Source organism: Carya illinoinensis, chromosome 10, assembly GCF_018687715.1.
Source record: "Carya illinoinensis cultivar Pawnee chromosome 10, C.illinoinensisPawnee_v1, whole genome shotgun sequence".
Classification (NCBI taxonomy): Eukaryota; Viridiplantae; Streptophyta; class Magnoliopsida; order Fagales; family Juglandaceae; genus Carya; species Carya illinoinensis.
In genome coordinates this window covers 23,145,351-23,164,612 of record NC_056761.1, presented here as the reverse complement: position 1 = coordinate 23,164,612, position 19,262 = coordinate 23,145,351, and the positions used below count along the sequence as shown (strand labels likewise).

The 19,262-nt window shown below is 36.4% G+C and overlaps 2 protein-coding genes across 3 annotated transcripts; one reads left to right on the top strand and one right to left on the bottom strand.

Annotated features, from left to right (window-relative positions):
* The first annotated feature begins 883 nt into the window (after positions 1 to 883).
* LOC122278895 (secretory carrier-associated membrane protein 3-like) lies at positions 884 to 13,413 on the top strand. Of its 2 annotated transcripts, XM_043089104.1 has the most exons (13): positions 885 to 1,137; positions 1,981 to 2,043; positions 2,704 to 2,823; positions 2,915 to 2,977; positions 3,718 to 3,751; positions 4,070 to 4,192; positions 6,089 to 6,151; positions 6,257 to 6,350; positions 12,108 to 12,153; positions 12,300 to 12,367; positions 12,640 to 12,688; positions 12,859 to 12,924; positions 13,040 to 13,413. In XM_043089104.1, exons 1-13 carry the CDS (start codon positions 1,078 to 1,080, stop codon positions 13,124 to 13,126), a joined length of 936 nt encoding a protein of 311 aa, XP_042945038.1. In that variant the 5' UTR covers positions 885 to 1,077; the 3' UTR covers positions 13,127 to 13,413. The 2 variants fall into 2 exon arrangements, with proteins under 2 accessions (XP_042945039.1, XP_042945038.1); XM_043089105.1 differs by lacking the exon at positions 2,704 to 2,823 and having other exon boundaries at positions 884 to 1,137.
* An 844-nt stretch (positions 13,414 to 14,257) lies between these two features.
* Positions 14,258 to 15,147, bottom strand: LOC122278896 (eggshell protein 2A-like). The gene has a single exon (XM_043089106.1). It carries the CDS (start codon positions 14,999 to 15,001, stop codon positions 14,534 to 14,536), a length of 468 nt encoding a protein of 155 aa, XP_042945040.1. The 5' UTR covers positions 15,002 to 15,147; the 3' UTR covers positions 14,258 to 14,533.
* Positions 15,148 to 19,262: the final 4,115 nt, after the last annotated feature.

Genomic DNA, 19,262 nt, shown 5'->3' with positions numbered 1-19,262 from the left:
CCCCCTAGCATTGTCCTTTGGTCTTTTTTTTATACATTCAAGATCAAATATATCATTATCTTTTTGATATTTTTGTAAGTATAATATAATTTGATAATCCTATTAATACATTTTAAAAGAAAGTGATTGGATAAAACGTAGCAAGTGTTTTAAAAGTATATATATGCTTTAGATTTAAAATGATTTCATTTATTTTTCTAATTATTTTTATAATTAGAAAGAGAAAGAGTTCAAAATATGTGAAATGATATTTTTTTTATAATTTAAAAGAAGTGTGCGACGTTTGTATAATATATAACTGTATATATCATTACTCTTAAAATAGCCCTCGGTTAATATAGATTTCAATATTAATTAAATTAATCACTAAAATAAATTATAAAATTAAGGATTAAAAGTGAAAGAATGTAAAAGGATTAAAAGTTATAAACCTAATTTAAATGAAAAGATAAAAACAACATTCTAATAAGAGTAATATTATATACAATTATAAGATTTAGTTTAGATAAAAAAACGGTTTCATTTCATTTCATATCACCATTATAAATTTTTTAAATTTTTACATAAAATATAATAAATAATTCAATTTTTTTAAATATTAAGATAATAATAATATTAAAAAATAATATTTTAACAATATTTTATTTAACTTTTATCTAAAATTATTTCATCTCATCTCCCTATTTAAATTACACCTAAATTATGTAAGTAATTATATATATTATTAATATTTTTTATATAAATATTATATTTATTATTTTTTTAAAAAAAGGTACACGTATGACCGCATTTCATTTCTTTTCTAGTAAATTTTAGCGGCCAACGAACACACTTCCTGCTTCTCTTTCTAAACCGTATATACTATATAGATTATAAGCTTGACTAAAGACCAAAGGCAAGCTCTCCACTCTCTACCTTTCCCCTCTCTCTCTCTCTCTCTCTCTCTCTCTCCAGAATTTCTTCTTCGTCTTGTTTGCTGTCACTTTGCTTTCTCTGTAAGTTTTTTATTCTCTGTCTGTACAGTTTCTAAAAACCCAGATTTCTCTGTGAAGACTGGTCCCTCCTCCTGTTATTTCCATGGCCGGCCGTTACGATAAAAACCCTTTCGACGAAGAAGATCAAGTCAATCCCTTCGCTGTGAGTCCACACTGCTTTAGATGCGTCTCTGTACTGTCAATTTTCTCTTTTGTTAAGTTGTTTGATTTTATGGTTGATGCAGGAAGCGAAGTGGGTTTTTGGTTAATTTTTGTTGTTTTTGGTTCACTTAATTGTTAGATCGAGTTTCTGTCCTGAAACTGAATTGCTTTGTATTATATACCTCATTGTTTGCTTGTATTGCATGTTTGATTTTAAGTCCTGATGTTTTACTAGCGTTCTGTTTTAGCAGAAATTAAATATTTTTGCTTAATTTTTTCCTATATTAATCTCTACACGACCTATAGAAAATATATCTTCACCAATTGTGGCAAGTGATTTTACCTTGGTTTTCATACTGATTGGTTTGTTTTAGATGTGTTCCTGATTGGTTTCTTGGTTTTCATTCTAAGATGAGTGATTTGTTTCTGTTCGGTAATTTTAGTGAATTTTGTTTCATTTCGAACATGATTTTAATTCATTGGTAGTAATAACCAATTTTAATTGGTTTTTCTTTCATGATCTTAATTCATTAATTGCAATATTCGATTTTAATTTTCTTAATTCATGGTGTTGTTTAAGTTGAATGCTTCTTCTGCTGTTCATTGTCTCCAGTCGCCCAGGTGGGCTCACGTTGTTATGTAGTTTCTAAAGTTAAGATTTTAATTCTCATCAATCTTAACTTATCAAAAAAAAAAAAAAAAGATTTTAATTCTCATCAATATATGCATACTGCCTCTAGGGTCTTTTAATGGTATAATTCTTTCTTTCTTCCAAATACGGTACGGTTGATGTTTTGGACATACTCTTTATGCAACTTCTTACTACTAAAACTATTACTTCCAGGACCCAGCAGTTAGGGGGAAGGCAGGGCAGTCAAACTACGGTGGAGGTGCATTTTACACAACAGTAAGTAGCCTCTCTTTTTCATTTTATTCCCCTCTCACAGAAGGTTTTCTCCATTCTTTCTGGTAGACGATATATACATTAATATATATACATACATGTATCATCTAGCTAATTGACTCAATATTTGGAATTTGTACTTTTTTCCCGTTTTGTTGTGGTGTGCACAGTTTGACTTTTGATTTGCAAGTCTTAGCATGATCTTTAGTACAAGAGTTGGAGTCTAGATGACTTAGGCCCCATTTGGATAGTGAGATGAGATGAGATGATTTGTAAATAGTAGTGAAATGGTTTGAGAATAGTAGTGAAATGATTTGAGTTAAGATGTTTTATGGGGTTTTGGGAAATGAGAGAGAAAATGTTGAATAGAAATATTATAAAGTTAAAATATTGTTAGAATATAATTATTTATGTATTTATTTATTTTTTGGATTTGAAAAAGTTGAATTATTATATCTAAAGGCATGGTTATTTATGGTTTTGAATTTTATTTTTTCATTTCCTTGTCCGATGATTTTGGTTATCCAGCTTTCTTCCAAATTTTGGGGTTATGTTCCCTTCCCTCCCACCCACAAAAATCGAAAAAAAGGAAAAAGAAAAACACATTCTTAGTTTACGCCTCCTTGAACTCTTAACACATCTCCATGCTTGCTGCATTTTCAGAATCCAGCCACAAACTCTAGGCTTTCGCCTCTTCCTCCTGAACCCGCAGGTTTCAATTATGGCCATGATGCAACAATTGATATACCCATTGACACAGCTACAGGGGGGCGAAATTCTAAGGTCGTTGATTACCTGAGTCTGTGTTTTTCCTTCTTCTTTTTTGGTGTTAAGGATTTGATATTAACATTTTCTTATCATGTTTGAAATTAAGGATTTGCAAAAGAAAGAGAAGGAACTCCAAGCTAAGGAGGCTGAGTTGAGAAGGCGTGAGCAGGTATACATTTGTTGTAATTCAAATCCCAAATTCTTATATTTCCGAAAGAACCATATATCTTGCTACCAGGATTCTTTTTTTTCCCCAAGCTGGCAGCCAACAAGGCTTGTCTATCAATTTTAAATTTGATGCACTTAAGCTGTGCTCATTTTATCATATTTGGCATTACAATTTATGACGCCATATTGAGATTAAGTCTACTGAGGAGTAATACACTATAGCATTCAAGAGTCATTGATGGCAATCCTGTTATGTGTGAGTATGGGTTAAAAAAAAATGGTTGGCGCTTACATTTGGATCAAAAAATTATTTTGTCTCAATATGTTGGCTTTTCAAATAATATTACATGGTTACTTTACTTCACTAGCATATTATGTTGGATTAGTCAGGACGCTGATCCCGGACACCTAGTGCCAATAAAAAATAAAAAAAATGTAACTAACATATTATAGAATTTTATCTCTGTGACTAAAATCTGGAAATTGTTTGGTGTCTCGGAGTCACTGACATGTTCGATTCAAAACAAATTTTTGTTTTGGCATGGATATTAGACCCTGGAAACCCTTCAAATTAACCAAAAAAGGATTGCCATTTCTAGTAGAGTTATCTTCTTTAAAGGTCTTCAGGTTTAGTTTCATGTTGATTTCATTGTACTAATATGGGCACTTTGCTTCTTGTTCAATGTCTTAGTTGATTTCTATCATGTCCATTAATTTCACCAGTAATCATTTTCAATGCAGGAGGTAAAACGGAGAGAAGATGCTGCTGCGCGAGGTAATGTTCCCTTCCTGTTTATATTTGAATTTTTAATTTTTGGGCCTGGGCAAGTTGACCCTTTGCTTTTTCATTTGCCTATTTCTCATTTTTTTTAATCTTAGTTGATTTCTATCATCCATTGTCTTTTTGGTTGTATTCAGTTCCATTTTGCATTTAAATGTGATCATTTATGTTCCGATACACTTTATACCTGTTCTATTTCCTTGTGAAGTTATTATTCATAATGCTGCCTCAAAATTTATACTTTCAGTTTTACTTATATATATAAAAAAAAAAAAAAAAATTCATACTTTCAGTTCTCCCTTTTGATTGCAGCTGGAATTGTTCTTGAAGAGAAAAATTGGCCTCCTTTTTTTCCTCTCATCCATCATGATATAGCGAATGAAACACCAATTCATCTTCAAAAATTGCAGTATACTGCATTTTCAACATTCTTAGGTATGTCAACCTCTGCCTGATTTTATGGTTATTACTTTTATGAAATTGTTAGGTATCTAACTCGGGCTGGTAGTGCCTATCATTCATGTGGTGTTTATGTATAATTATTGGTCACATCAATCCTTCTATGTTGGATAGGGAAGATTTTTGGCTATATTTGTCAATCAAAAGATTTTCATTTGCCTCAACTTTTAACACAAACCTGTTCTATTTTTTATTTTTGATAAGTAAAAGAATGCAAACCTGTTTAATCCTAAATACTTTTCATCTCCCCTTCTTGTCCTTCTTCATAAGAGGCGGTTTCCGTCAAAAGAAGGAAGTTGTGGTCAAAAGCTTTTATCAAGCATTGTGTCCTTTTGGTTTTCCTTTTCCCTGAAAGAAGCCTTCGGCGGAACAATGTTCCATTGTGAGTGTTGTGTGGACAGTTGCACTGGGGACAATTATCATAATATGAGGAGTATATATTAGTAGTGGATTGGTGTGGAAAAGCTCCTTCCCCCAACCTCATTGACTACCACTCTTTAGATCTGTTTGGAATGTCAGAAACTGCTATTAGTGGTGAAACAACCTTCCTAGTTAGTCCATAGTTTCTAAGGAGCATGTTGGTGGTGCTATGCAATCCTCTGATAGGTTGAAAAACTCTGCAGTGTCATGTCCTCTAGAGTCTAGAAGCTAGAGATGCTTTTACTTCTGCAGGGTGGGAGGGAGATCAAGAGAGGAGTGAATTTATAATTTCTGGCAGTAAACATCATGCCGTCATTTCTTTGATCTATTAGTTGATCTGTTAGAGAGCATAGGTTTTTACATGGGAATATCAACTCGAATGGCAGTAACTAGGAGGCCAGTGTACATGGATAATAATTGCCACTCTTTTATAAGAGGAGAGCTGCACTCAGTCAGCTCAAAATACGCATGGTGTTTCTGTACTGGATAACTGGGGATATGCAATTGACTCTGGGGATATGTTTCTCTCCATATTCAATAAGCTCGTAATATTCTTGGTGCTTCTTGACTAGATAACTAGGGATCTGCCAATGGCTTTGAGGATGGCTTGATAGTCAAGGACACTTCGTAACCGGATTTATTCTGAATGTTTTTTTTTTTTTTCCCTTTCTTCTTTCCCCCTTTTGAAGGTTTGAATCCTATTGGGGCCTAGATTTAGTTCTCCTCTCCTCTTCCCACCTCCACCTGGTAAAATACTGTACACAACGAGGGTTGTGTTGCGGTTGATTTATGCCTTCTACCTAGATCAAGTTTTTGTAGACTTTATTTTGTACGGTTTATTCTATAAATCTTTTGGATAACCCTTTTCAAAGGTCATTTCATTACACTTGAACTTTTCTTTTGACACCTAAAGGCAAACTCAACATATAAGACATCGCAAGAGGTTTTGTCCTTACATGTTGGGGTGCGTGTGACACATTGGGAAAAATCTGGTTGGAAATGGCATGTCATAGAATTCATTGTTCTTGATGTCATATCCATCCATAATTGTGAAGGAGTGGAAATGAAGATTTGTTGATTATTGCGTGTATACTCTAACAGGATTTTATATTCCATTTTAGATCCATTTGTGGGTGTCAATGGAGTCAATGAGGAACAAAGGGTGATTAATTGCTTGTTTTTTGCTCTGTGCATTATAGCATAAGCCTGGCTGGTTTGGATTAATCTATCTTTGTTGGTCAAGTCAGTGGCTGGACTTTCCTTAATATGTATTCTACCTGTTTCTTAGCAATGTGTAATCTTGCAGTTCTGATTTGAACATGGTTGTAAGATAGAAATGCAGGTTTCTATGTGACATGACGTATTTTTTAGAGATGTTATGTATAAAGCATGTGCTTTGTTCTGAGCCACTGAAGGTGATGGACATTAGTGATTGATGGTTATGTTATGCAGGACTGGTTCTGTGCCTTACTTGGAATATCGTTGCTGTTACTACAGCGTGGATTCAGGGAGCAGGTGAGAAATCAGATACATGCTCCATTTGTCCTGGATTTGTGGGGTCTTCATTATTTGTCTAATATCCTAATTGGGGTGAATCATCATCTTTGGTTTTGGTTGTAGGTGTCAAAATTTGGTTCCTAGCCATTATCTATTTCATAGCAGGGGTTCCAGGAGCCTATGTGTTGTGGTATCGGCCTCTTTATCGTGCGTTTAGGTACTTATTCCCTTGAGTTCCTAAACTTTCCTGTTCATGTATGTAGAGTTGCTACTTGTCTAGTTGTTTATAATGGTAAGGAATCTGTCCGTGGAGCCAACATGTTATCCAAGACTTAAAGAAGGGTGAGCCCAATGGGCTTTTGTTATAAAACCTCACTATTAAATATGATAGCATATGGACATTTTTGTTATAAAACTTCCTAGAGAGAGTAAATGCTGTCTTTTTTTTTTTTTTTTTTTTTTTGATGGATATTTTAAAAGAGAAGACAGCATTTACTCTCTCTAGGAAGTCCCGGCTTGAAAATGTCCATATGCTATCAATGTGCCCACATTGATGAAACCTCGATGCCAAAGGTGGTGGTGTCACCGGCGAGTTGTGGGATGGAGGATTGTGTGATGGTGAAGGCTAGTGGTATAGATTCAAGTGGGTGTAGTGGAACAAATCCGAGTGGGACTCAATTGCCACCCGAGTGGGACTCAATCGCCACCGTTCGAGATGGTTAAGAGGATATTTCCGAAGGAGGTAGATTTGTTGGCAAGTTCTAAGACGTCGTATAGTGTGTCGGCAGAGACCAGAGGCATAGACCCGAGTGTGGGTAGGGTTGACAGACATTCTCTGTCGCTAGAGATAGCACAGAAAAGGATGCCAGAGGTGGACGGAGTCACTGCCATCCCTTCTGGGCCATCTAAACCGTCGGAGGTTTGCTCTTGGGGCCTCCATTAGGTCCTTTATTCCAAGATCTAGGTGGTGTTGACGGGAAAAGTTTGGGGGATGGGCCTTTATTCCGAGAACTGGGTGGCATTGAGGGGAAAAGTTTGAGAGATGGCAGTAGGTTATCTGAAAATTTTATGGCACCCAGAGGTGAATCTGTTTTAGCTTGTGGCTTAGATTCAACCTTGAACATGCAATTGGCATTGATTGATAGTGATTGTTCTTGTGGGGAAGAGGCTGTGCTAACCCCTTTATGTACTCTTACTCCTAGTCCTTTATATGGGAGTGGTTCCTCTACTTGGGTGTTCAAGAAGGTGGAGGAAATACAAGCTATTGTTGGGATCTGTAGAGGAGGCTACACAGAACAGGTCAGGGCTCTCCTAGTGGCAATCGAAGATAGCCATTTGAAGTCATCCACAAAGTGGGATAGGGAACTTAGAAGGCTAACTTGTTCTATAAAGTATGATGTGAAGGAAGGGAGCGGTGGAAGGGATATATCGAAAGGGAGGGGCAATAGTTGTTTACATGCAGCCTAAAATCATTACTTGGAATGTGCGGGGGCTTAATGATTGCAATAAGCGCCTTCATATCAAATCATTATTGCAGATGTGGAAGGGTGATATGGTGTGCTTGCAGGAAACAAAGTTGCATTACATTGATAGAAGAATTGTGCGGAGTTTGTGGGGTTGTCCATACGTGGGTTGGTCATACTTGGCCTCTTTGGGTGCCTCAGGTGGAGTGTTATTGATGTGGGACAAAAGAGTGGTCGAGGCGAGTGAGGAATGTATTGGGGAATACACGGTAGCGTCATTATTCAAAAATGTCATTGACGGATGGGAATGGGCATTTGTAGGCATTTATGGTCCTATTGTGGATACTGATAGGAGGAGGTTATGGGAGGAGTTGGCGGGTCTATATTCTTTATGGGAGGTGCCATGGTGCATGGGGGTGATTTTAACATTACTCATTTTCTTAGTGAGCGATTTGGACATTATCAAAATTTTGGGGCTATGGAGGAGTTTTTAGAGTTCATTTTTGATTTGGACCTCATGAATCTCCCACTGGTCAAAGGAGAGTACACGTGATCAAACAGACAGGTTTGGTCAAAATTGGATGGATTTCTAGATCTCGAGTCCGAAACGATTAGCTCGGGTCAACACAGATCATTTTCCTCTTATATTAGATTGTGGGGGCATTCACAGTGGGCACCGTTACTTCCAAGTTTAAAAACATGTAGTTTGCTGCGGAGGGGTTTGTAGAGATGGTGCACACTTGGTGGTCATCGTATCAGTTCATTGGCACTCCAAGTTTTAATCTTGCAGGTAAGTTGAAAGCTTTGAATTAGACCTGAAGAAGTGGAACTTGGAAGTTTATGGCCACATTGACAATCATAAGAATAACCTTTTGGAGGAATTGCAAGAGTTAAAGGGAACGAAATTATTGGGAGATACCTCGGAGAAGGTGCGTGTGAGGACGGTTATGGCAAATTTGGAGTGAGTCTTGTTGTTGGAGGAGATTCTTGGCGTGAAAAATCCAGGGCCCTTTGGTTGAAAGAAGGAGATAAGTACACGAAGTTCTTTCATAACGTGGCCAATTCACATTGGCGCAATAACGCTATTGAGGTTCTACATTCAGGTTATCAGGTGCTATCCTCTCCTCCTCAGTTAGAAAATCACATTGTGGATTTTTATGAGACTACTCACGGAACCGTCTGGTTGGAGGTTGAAGCTAGATGTCCTATCCTTTAAGGCACTTGATTGGTTGGAGGTTGAAGCTAGATGTCCTATCCTTTAAGGCACTTGATTCTTAGAGTGCGTGTGTTTTGGAGAGACCTTTTGAGGAAGACGAGATTTACAAGGTTATCTTTGGTATGGCTAAGGATAAAGCGCCGGGGCCGGACGATTTTTCAATGGGTTTCTTTCAATCTTGTTGGGACATTGTAAAAGATGATGTTATGTAGGTCTTTCAGGAATTTCACACCTTTTAAAAGTTTGAAAAATCCCTTAATGCAACGTTTATTACTCTCATTCCCAAGAAACACGGGGCTTTGATCAAAGAGGATTTTCGCCCTATAAGCTTGGTTAGTGGCGTTTACAAAATTATTTCGAAGGTGCTAGCCAACCGGTTAAGTCCTGTGTTGGATCATAGTATTTCCAAGCCTCAGAATTCATTCATTCCTGGGAGACAAATTTTTGACTCGGTACTCATTTAAATGAGTGTTTGGACCATAGACTGAGGGAGGGTTTTGCAAGCTTGACTTGGAGAATGCATATGACCATGTGAATTGGAATTCCTCCTATATCTGCTTAGGAGGTGCGGTTTTGGTGATAGATGGATTGCTTGGATGCGTCATTGTATTTCTATCCCCCGGTTTTCAATTCCCGTCAATGTTACACCTGCTGGTTTTTTGATAGTTCTCGAGGTTTGAAGCAAGGAGATCCTCTATCTCCTCTTCTGTTTGTTATAGTTATGGAGGCCCTTAGCCAGATGGTTCAGGCTGCGTTGAGTGGAGGGCTCATATCTGGTTTTCAGGTGGGTAATGGTTTTGGCGGTGGCGGCTCGATTATCCTCTCACACCTTTTATTTGCAGACGATGCTTTATTGTTTTGTGAAGCGGATATTAGCCAAATTCAAACTCTACGTGCATTGTTACTTTGCTTTGAAGTAGTGTCAGGGCTTAAGGTGAATCTTGGTAAATCCGAGTTGGTCCTGGTGGGTGAGGTTTCAAACATACTCAATTTAGCAAGCCTATTAGATTGTAAGGTGTCCTCTTTGCCTTTGAAGTATTTGGATCTCTCGTTGGGAGCAACTTTTAAGGTTAGAGCTATTTGGGACGGGGTGGTGGAGAAGATAGAAAAAAAGATTGGCTAGTTGGAAATGGGTATATTTATCGAAAGGGGGTTGTCTCACCTTTATTAAGAGCACTCTTACTAATATTTCCACGTATTTTTTTATCTTTGTTTCCTTTGCATGTAAGGGTGGGGAATAGGATTGAGAAACTCTTCAGGGCGTTTCTATGGGGGGGCTTGGGGGAGGAGAAAAAATTCCACCTGGTTAGATGGAAGATAGTTTGTGATCCAGTGGCACATGGGGGTTTGGGAGTGTGTGACTCGAGAACTTTTAATAAAGCTTTACTAGGCAAATGGCTATGGAGATAACATTTGGAAGGGGGATCGTTGTGGAAGGAAGTTATCAATGCTAGATATGGAGCTGCTTGGGGTGGTTGGTGCGGCAACGAAGTGAAAGGGGGTCATGGAGTGGGATTGTGGAAGTTTATAAGGGGGGGTTGGTCATGCTTTGAAAAACATATTTGTTTTGTAGCAGGAGAGGGCAATCGAATAAGTTTTTGGCGGGATGTGTGGTGTGGAGAGCATTCCTTGGAAAGAGCCTTTCCGGTTCTCTATCGTCTTGCTACTAATAGGGAGGCTTCAGTAGCGGATATGCGACTACTCTCTCATGGTTTTCATCAATGGAATATTCTTTTTCTAAGGATTTCCTTGATTGGGAAGTATCTATTGTTGTAGATTTTTTCAGCCTCTTATACTCCATGGGGTCTCCTTTGACACAGCGTGATCAATTGAAGTGGAGGTTTAATAACCACAAGAAATGTACTGTTAGCAGGTACTATCAAATTTTAACAACACAAGATCATCCTCAGTTCCCTTGGAAGAACATTTGGAGGACCTGTGTGCCTTTCAAAGTTGCCTTTTTTATATGGAATGCCGCTCTTGGGAAGATCTTGACTGCGGACAATTTGAGGAAGAGGGGTTGTGTAGTTATGGATTGGTGTTATTTATGTAAAAAAAATGGAGAATCTATGGATCACCTCTTATTGCATTGTGAGGTAATAAGGGAGTTGTGGGATGTTATCTTTCACTCAGTTGAAGTTGCTTGGGTTATGCCTACGAGGGTGGTGGATTTGTTGGGTTGTTGGAGGAAGATGCAAGGTTGTCATCAAGTGGCAGTTGTGTGGAAGATGATCCCGTTATATATCATGTGGTGTATTTGGTTGAAAAGGAATGCGTGCTGCTTTGAAGAAAAGGAACGCACTAGTGTGGAGCTAAAGAACTTTTTTCTATACACTTTAATGCTTTGGTTTTCTGCTATTGTACTAAATGGGGACAACGTTCATGATTTCCTGTCTTTAATTTATCGCTCTTAGAATGTATTTAGGTGTTTAATGTATATTTCCTGTGTACGCGGGCTATGCCTATTTCATTCAGATCAATAGTATTTATCTCTTACTTATCAAATAAAAAATATCAAAAGATTCACCAGAGCAAGGGAGAAGCTCCGAATTTTGTCTTCCTTCTCTTTTCTTCCCTCCCTTTCTCCAATTCTTTCTTCCCTCTCCCTCTTTGCTTTCCCCGCACCCCCCTCATTCTTGCCTTTTATCCCCAAATCTGTCACCACACACCCACCTGCAGCTACCAAGCACATTATCTCTTTGGTTTGACTGCCCACTGATCCACCTCTCTGTGCCACTAGACCTAAACTTCAACCAACGGGCCCCGTGTGCCGCCACAGATGTGCATTAGGCCCACGCACCACTCCACCAGTGGCACCTTGATAGGTTTCCTTCCCTTTTTGAGATAGAACCCTCTGTTTTGTCTTTTGTTGGGAGCAAAATTTACTCTTGATTTCCTTGTCACCATAGATGCACTTGGGTTTGGGTCATTTATTGATTTCGTTGCCCCTTTTCTATTTCCTGTAAATGGGATATTTGCTGGGGCTCCCCATCCGCATCTTTTGTTCTCTTTTTAAAAAAATGATAGTATGTGATTATCTCCATAAGTAACTACACTGATTATATAGAGAGAAATTTGAGACTCCTTTGGATGGCGGAACAATTTTGACAGAAATGTATATGTGCGACTATCCGGTGTACATCTCTCTTGGATCATCTGTTGTTCTCATACTTCTTACCCATTAACCAATGAAAGGGGCACCAATTAAGTAGAGTAAAATTACACCGTTGTGTTTCGAGCCTGTATAACTATTGATTTGCTCGGTATGCTTGATGTCCTTTTATTTCTTTTGCAGGAATGAAAGTGCCATGAACTTTGGATGGTTTTTCCTTTTTTATATGGTAAACTTATTACATAACTTCCATAACTTCCTTAGTTCTACTGTTACTTTCAATAAAAAAAAAAAAAAAAGAAAAAAAAAAAAAAATTCTATTTACTTGATCAAAGGCCAGCTAATCTCTCTTATTCTATTTTCTTCTGCCCACAGGTCCACATTGGATTCTGTGTTGTAGCTGCAGTTGCTCCTCCTATATTTTTCAAAGGAAAGTCTTTCACGTATGTTCCTTCCAAAATTCCAAGTTCATTAGAAAATCGCTGCTTTTTTTTTTTTTTGGTGTGGAAGTGGAAATACTGCAGGATATTGTGTCGTTGATCACATTTCCTTGGGTTTATTTGTCCTATTATACCTTTTGAATTTAAAAATTGGTTGGTTGCTTTTTCAATGCTGATGGCGTGATGTATATGCAGTAGAACATTCTTTATGTAATAGAAGTGCAAAATATTTTTCCTCTTGTGCTGCTAATGGTTCTATGTTGTGTTTGGAACAGAGGCATTCTGTCTGCAATTGATGTTGTAGGCAACCATTCTTTAGCTGGGGTAAGGATGCTTGTGCGAGAATATATTTTTGGTTGAATACTTGCTAGCTCAAAAGGACCCTCATTTTTATTAAATTGAGCAGTCCATGAAACGGATTTTCATGAGTTATACTATTTTACTCATTATTGCATTTCTGAACCTTGATGATGTTACTTTTTGGCATATTGTAGATCTTCTACTTCGTCGGATTTGGATTATTCTGTCTGGAAACATTAATCAGCATCTGGGTTATTCAGGTCGACTGTTCTCCTTGTCCAAAATCCGTAACGCACATGCCCAGTCACTGTGCAGCCTTCACTTCAGTTTCTTCTTTTCTTCTCACATTTATTTTCCTCTTGTTTTTGTTTTCAGCAAGTGTACATGTATTTCCGAGGCAGTGGTAAATCCAGTGAGGCAAGGCGAGAGGCTGCAAGAGGAGCAATGAGGGCAGGACTATGAATCTATGATGATACCAACCCGGTGGCAGAGAAGCAAAGATGGTGATCTCCTGTAGATTGTACATGTCCTTGGTCACAGAAAATGAGGATACAGAAACTAATGGCTCGAGTTTACTTCTGCTTGAACCTGTTTTATTGGTTTGTTTTCTGTTTATAGTTTTGTAATGGGTGCTATAATTTGTTCATGCGGTTTCCTGGTGTTTCGTCCCTTCTGATGATTATGATAAATATGCTATACATATTTCTATATTTGACGACTTGAGCCTATGTAGTTTTACTTCATGTTCATTCTTTCCCTTTTTAACTTTTTAAGTTTTGGGAAAACTAGACTGCTCAAACCTCAGAGCCCCAGTAAGGGGGGGATTGGGACCCCCATAGTCGTCTATTAGGACCAGGGTAGATGCCAATTATTTAATATTTAATAAAGAATTGAGATCCTGATTTTGTTGCTATGGTGCTTTAGACAAAGTGAATCATATGGGCTACTCCAGATCCAGTTGTGCAACAAGTTCTTTTTTCATTTTAATTTAAAAATTCTTTGTGCTGACACATGGTGCGTTTCTATTGGTGATGACGTGGCTTCCGTTAGTGGGTTTGGGGATCTTTGACGGAATGATCAAAACGACCGAAGCTGAAAGCACAAGGACTATTTTTAGTATTAATTTAACCCTTATATTAATTAGAAAACAGACCTTTGAGGCCTATAACATAAGCGATTGACATCAATACTAATATTAAAATAAAAATAAGGCCATCTATCGACTTTAGGAGTAAAATCCTAAAGACAATAATATGGGTCTTCTATTTTTATCCTTTCTTCTATAATGTTTTCCACACCATTTGAAAAATTGTAACACTTTTAAAGGTAGAATCTTAGTCCATAGCTTAAAGGGATTTCTAATAACCATTTTTTTTAAATAAATGGGTGGGGAATTCGAACTTAAGTTTTTCATTTAAAAAATCGAATTATATGCCATGAGACTCTTGGAATATTTAAAAACCATATATATTCTAGAGAGAAATGCATGCATGTTTAAAACAAATAGTAGATATATATAATATATTATCAATCATGTGCTTGTGATCACCAATCATTTGCTAGCTTGTCAATACAAATACATATGACCAGTTGTTTATGATGAAAATTACTCTTTATAAAAAAAAGTACATTCATTCGCATCACTACTATAATTAAGCGGCTACTTCATACATATATATATATATATATATATTCTCCACTTCATTATTTTTTATAACACCCTAATGATCCCAAGACCATAGCATATATATCTAAAAACTCTATGATTACTTTATAGCTAGTAGTACTCAACATATATATATATATATATAGAAACTATTACAGGCAAGTAGAGCATGCCTACGAGTCTATGACAATTAATGCATACATCTAGCAATAGGCAATACATTTCTTCTTGCAATCTATGGTGCATCCACCGCCTCCGCCACCGCCTCCGTAACCCTTCCCTGACCTGCTAGAGGAAGTGAAGCACTTGGCTGGACACGTCAGCTTCTTGTTGTAACATGGACCCGTTTCTTTGCATACAAGCGTTGGCCTTATTACACCGCCATTGGAATGCCCTCCACTCGGATCTCCATACCCGCCTCCATACCCTCCTCCGAACCCATTTCCTCCCCAACCTTTCCCGAACCCGGGTATGTCAAACCCACCTCCAGGACCAAAGTACCCTCCCGTGCCACCATTATTCTCATCATCTTTTTTGCCGTTTTTGCCCTTGGAGTGGCTGAGCTGGTTTGATAAGGATCCACCAGATCCGGGTCGGGTGGCTAGAGAGACCGAAGCAGTACTGATGATCAGTGCTAGAATGGCCAAGACAAAGCAGGTTAAGGGTTTCATTGTGTAGGCTTTTTCAACAAGATGAGTGCAAGTATGATAAGATCAGTGTTCATGGGAGGGAATATTTAAGCTGGGAAGGCTGAAAAAGAGCATTTATGTGGAGGCTCTTGGACAGTTGAGGCCGGAGCCTCCATGAATGTTAGCAGGTAGGGGTGCAATTATTACACTGTCTACCTTTTTATTTCACATTTTAAATCTCTCTCTTACGTGTGGGGCATGCTTTTCAAACCGATTATACATGAGATTTGGTAGGTAACCCTGCCTGTATTGCATTGCTAGACTGGGACCCATTAATTTATTGGTTGGTTTTGAAGGGAATGAAGTGGGACGACGTTGTATATCTATGTATATATATGTGGATATAAGACCAAAAAGTTATGGGGTATTAGCTGCTAGTTCTGATTAATGCATGAATGGTACCCTTGCTTTGATGCTGATGGTTTCCATTATGTGCAGGGTCAGCTGTTTTGGTTTACTGGATTTGATAGGGCGGACGTTGCATGGGAGTTAAGAATTTCTTGCAAGTGCATTTCTAATAATTTAAGGAAAAATTTCCTACCGGGCACTTGTGCATAGTCAAGATTAGTCAGGATTTTGTTTTATCGATGCCAAAAAGAAATGTCAAAACTTTTTTATAGCTTGCAAACATTTCTCTATTATATAAGATGACAACAACAATAATGAGGTCTACACTACGTCGGATGACAACAATAAATACTCTGAGATTCACATGATATTTAATGGGATCAACATCTTCTTTAGTTTTAATTCAACCTTGAGATTCTGATCAAGTGAGGGAGATAGACCCAAAAATTGGGTCTTACAATATTTATTGAGTATTTATATTGATACTTGAAAAATTCACATATAGTTTTTGTTATTAATTTAAGGGAATTTTTTTTATCCTATGCAATATATTTCTTTTTTAATTGCACAAAATGTGTTTTTCTAAAATTAATTAGAGACGGCAAAAAATTCTCTCAAATTCATCGCATCGAGTGGAAGAGAGATAGATAAATAAAGTGGATCTTATAATATTTATTATTATCTCTATAAATTTTCTAAACAACATCAATTAAATATGAGTACTGCTAAGGGATGTAGCACAATAACTCACCAAAGAAGGCAAAAAAATTTTATTTTTATTTTTTTCATTTATTTTTTTATATTCTTAAATATTTTTTTAAAAAATAAAAAAATTAACAACATCATTAAAAAATACTTCTTTAATTATTAAGTAAAATATATATATATATACACACACATTTGGGACACAAATTCGAGATCCAAATCTTCAATAAATATTATAATATGAATTTTATTTATCTATTTCTCGTAATTAATTACATAAAACTCTCAAATTCGAACAATTAACTTTAAAAAGAAATTATCACCGGCAAGCATACAGTGAGGATTGATTATAGTAATTAATGAAGTAGAACAGCCTTATGACAGCTGCTCTAATAAATTAATTGTAGGTGCATGTTGTCTGTACACTGTACGGCATATCTATATACTATGTGCTTAATTTGTCAATGTACAACGTCGCATTAATGCGTCTCACAAACCGAATCCGGACTATATATACTGTAGTTATATTGGTTGCGGAGTGAAGTGATGTAGGAATAATAATAAAATATTAAATAATTACAAATAATAATGAAAGGTAATGAAAAGTTTATGATAAAATTATATAATGAATAGTCCGCCGTAGTTGACGGTGATCCTAATTTAGCGGCGTCACGTTGCTGATCATGCAATTCGTGCATACATATTATGTGCGCATTTGGTGCCCTAATATCTGTATCTTGACGTTCTCTCACCTCGCTCTCAAACACTAAAAATTTTATGTGTAATTATTTTTATATATTCTTTTATCTACTTCACTTATGTAATTAGTTATATATGTATTAAAAAAATTGATCTAACCAATTATATCAATAAAGTACTTGTTAAGTACATGTCTTGTTGCCAATCTTTCACTATGCGGCCGCAATTCGCTTGATGAAATTTGAGGGACTTCTCTTACAAACACTCTGATACTTAAGTCAGTGAATAGGTAATTGTATTCGAGTTATTCCTAATTATCAAAGATTACCTGTATATATAGACTCGTTTGCTGTACCGATCTCATTCAGAAATTTATCAAAACGGATCACTACTTAGGATTTTGAGTAATCGCGTCACTTCTTGCTATTTTTTTCTTTCCGTTAAAGGTGGTGTCATACATATCTTTCTTCAAACTCTTCTTAACTATCCCTCTATGGCCCCTGGGCCCATCCTCTGGGCTTCTTGGCTTTTATTGTATTATAGGTCTCCTTATATGTTCTAGGGCCTTTCGGTTGAAATGGTCTCTAGTATTTATAGAGTATGTAAAAATAATTATATATAGTATTACTCCTCAAACACTAGCAACCATGTAATTTTGTCCTTCGAGAACCAGAACATTAGGTTTCAACTACTAATGTTCTCACGTATGCCATCCAGCTTCCTATTCATTACAAAGCGTTACTTTAGGTAGTCAGTTGGACTTTCGTTAAGGAAAATAATTATAAGATTAATGTTAGATATAGTCTTAAATATTTAGTATGTAAATTTTGCACTCTCTTCAAAAAAATTGATTTTTTCAAGTGAATATCGGATTTAACTTTTTTTTTTTAAGAAAAAGAAAATGTACAAGATTTACAAATTATTCTAAAATTACAAATATCATTTCTTTCCAAAAAAATCTTAATTGTTTGATTAAGTACTGCCTCTCAGAAAACAAATCTCATTTTTGCAGTTCGAGTACTACTTGATCTCCTCCAGACCATGTCTATTTCACTGCTCCAACGGCCTGCTCAGGTAATTAGAAAACCCCTCAGCTAGTGCTTTCTTTTTACTAATCCGGGGAGGAAATTAATTAAGGAGTTCCACTAGTACTCCCCGCTTGGTCCTAGGCACTCACATGCTTCCCCTTCGTCCTACTGGCAATCATTCCAATCCATTCGCAACAGTTTTTTCTTTCTTGTACCTGTATATATATTAATGGTTTGTACTTGTATATATATTAATGGTTATAAAGACCGATATTGCAGGTATATATAACCAAGCTAATGTTAGAGTTATATTTAGAGTAACCCTCTTATTTATCAAGTTTGTTAAAATTTTATTTGTTAAGAAGTTTAATTTAATTTAAACTTGAGTGTTAAGAGTTTTTTTTTTTTTTTTACCAATTAGTAATAAATAAGCCCTATCCTATTCATTGATGGGAGGAATGGTTCAAGTCTAACTCTGTTAGATGGTTCCTATCCTAGCCTATAAATAGAGAGTTTGTGTACACCATTAGTATGGCAATCAAAAGGTATAGGCTATAAGATTCTCTTCCTACTCGAATATTTCTTTCTTTTTAAGTGAGTTTTCTTTTAAGCTCTTGCTCGTTTTTTAATCACTATGATAGGAGGTATGCAATTTATTATTTTCGTTGCTGTCTATTATATATTTTACATTAATCTTACATGTGATATCAAAGACAGGTTCATGCTTGTTGATTCAGATTTTTGATATATATGTAGTTTCTCATTTTATTGTGCTTTTTTTGTGAGATCAAATTTGGTTTGATATGAGAAATTTTATGGCCTTTTGCTGTAAGAGTGTGGATACATATAGTCTAAGACGGTTCTATCTAGGAGATTGTATTGGAAAAGGTTTTTTCAAACAAAACTGCTACATTCTTTGTTGATGGGCCTGGTAGGACAGGGAATATATTCCTATACAAGGTGTTTCTCGTCACAGTAAGATCAAGAAAATTAGTAGCACTTGCAACTGCTTCATCTAGTGTTATTGCATCTATTTTTTTTAGAGATCGAACAGCACACTCGCGCTTTAAGACTCAATTTGATACTGACGAAAATAACAAAACAAAGTTCCCTGACAAAGCTACTACGTATAATAAGGTTATTATATGGAATGAGGCTCCTATGTCAAGAAAACAACACATTAAAGTATTAGATAAAATACTCCAAGACATCAATGATTCAGACTTAATATTCAGTGTAAAAGTTATTGTTTTTAGTGAAGATTTTCATCAAATTTTACCTGTTGTGCATAAAGGAACAAGACAAGAACATGTTGGCACCAGTTTGGTTTCTTCCTATCAGTGGCATATATTGATTAAGTTTCGTTTGAATAAAAATATGCGAGCAAGATTCAGTTTTTTCAGATTATGTGTAAGAATTAGGCAACGGAATGTCACCAATCACAATTGATGAAACCATAAAGA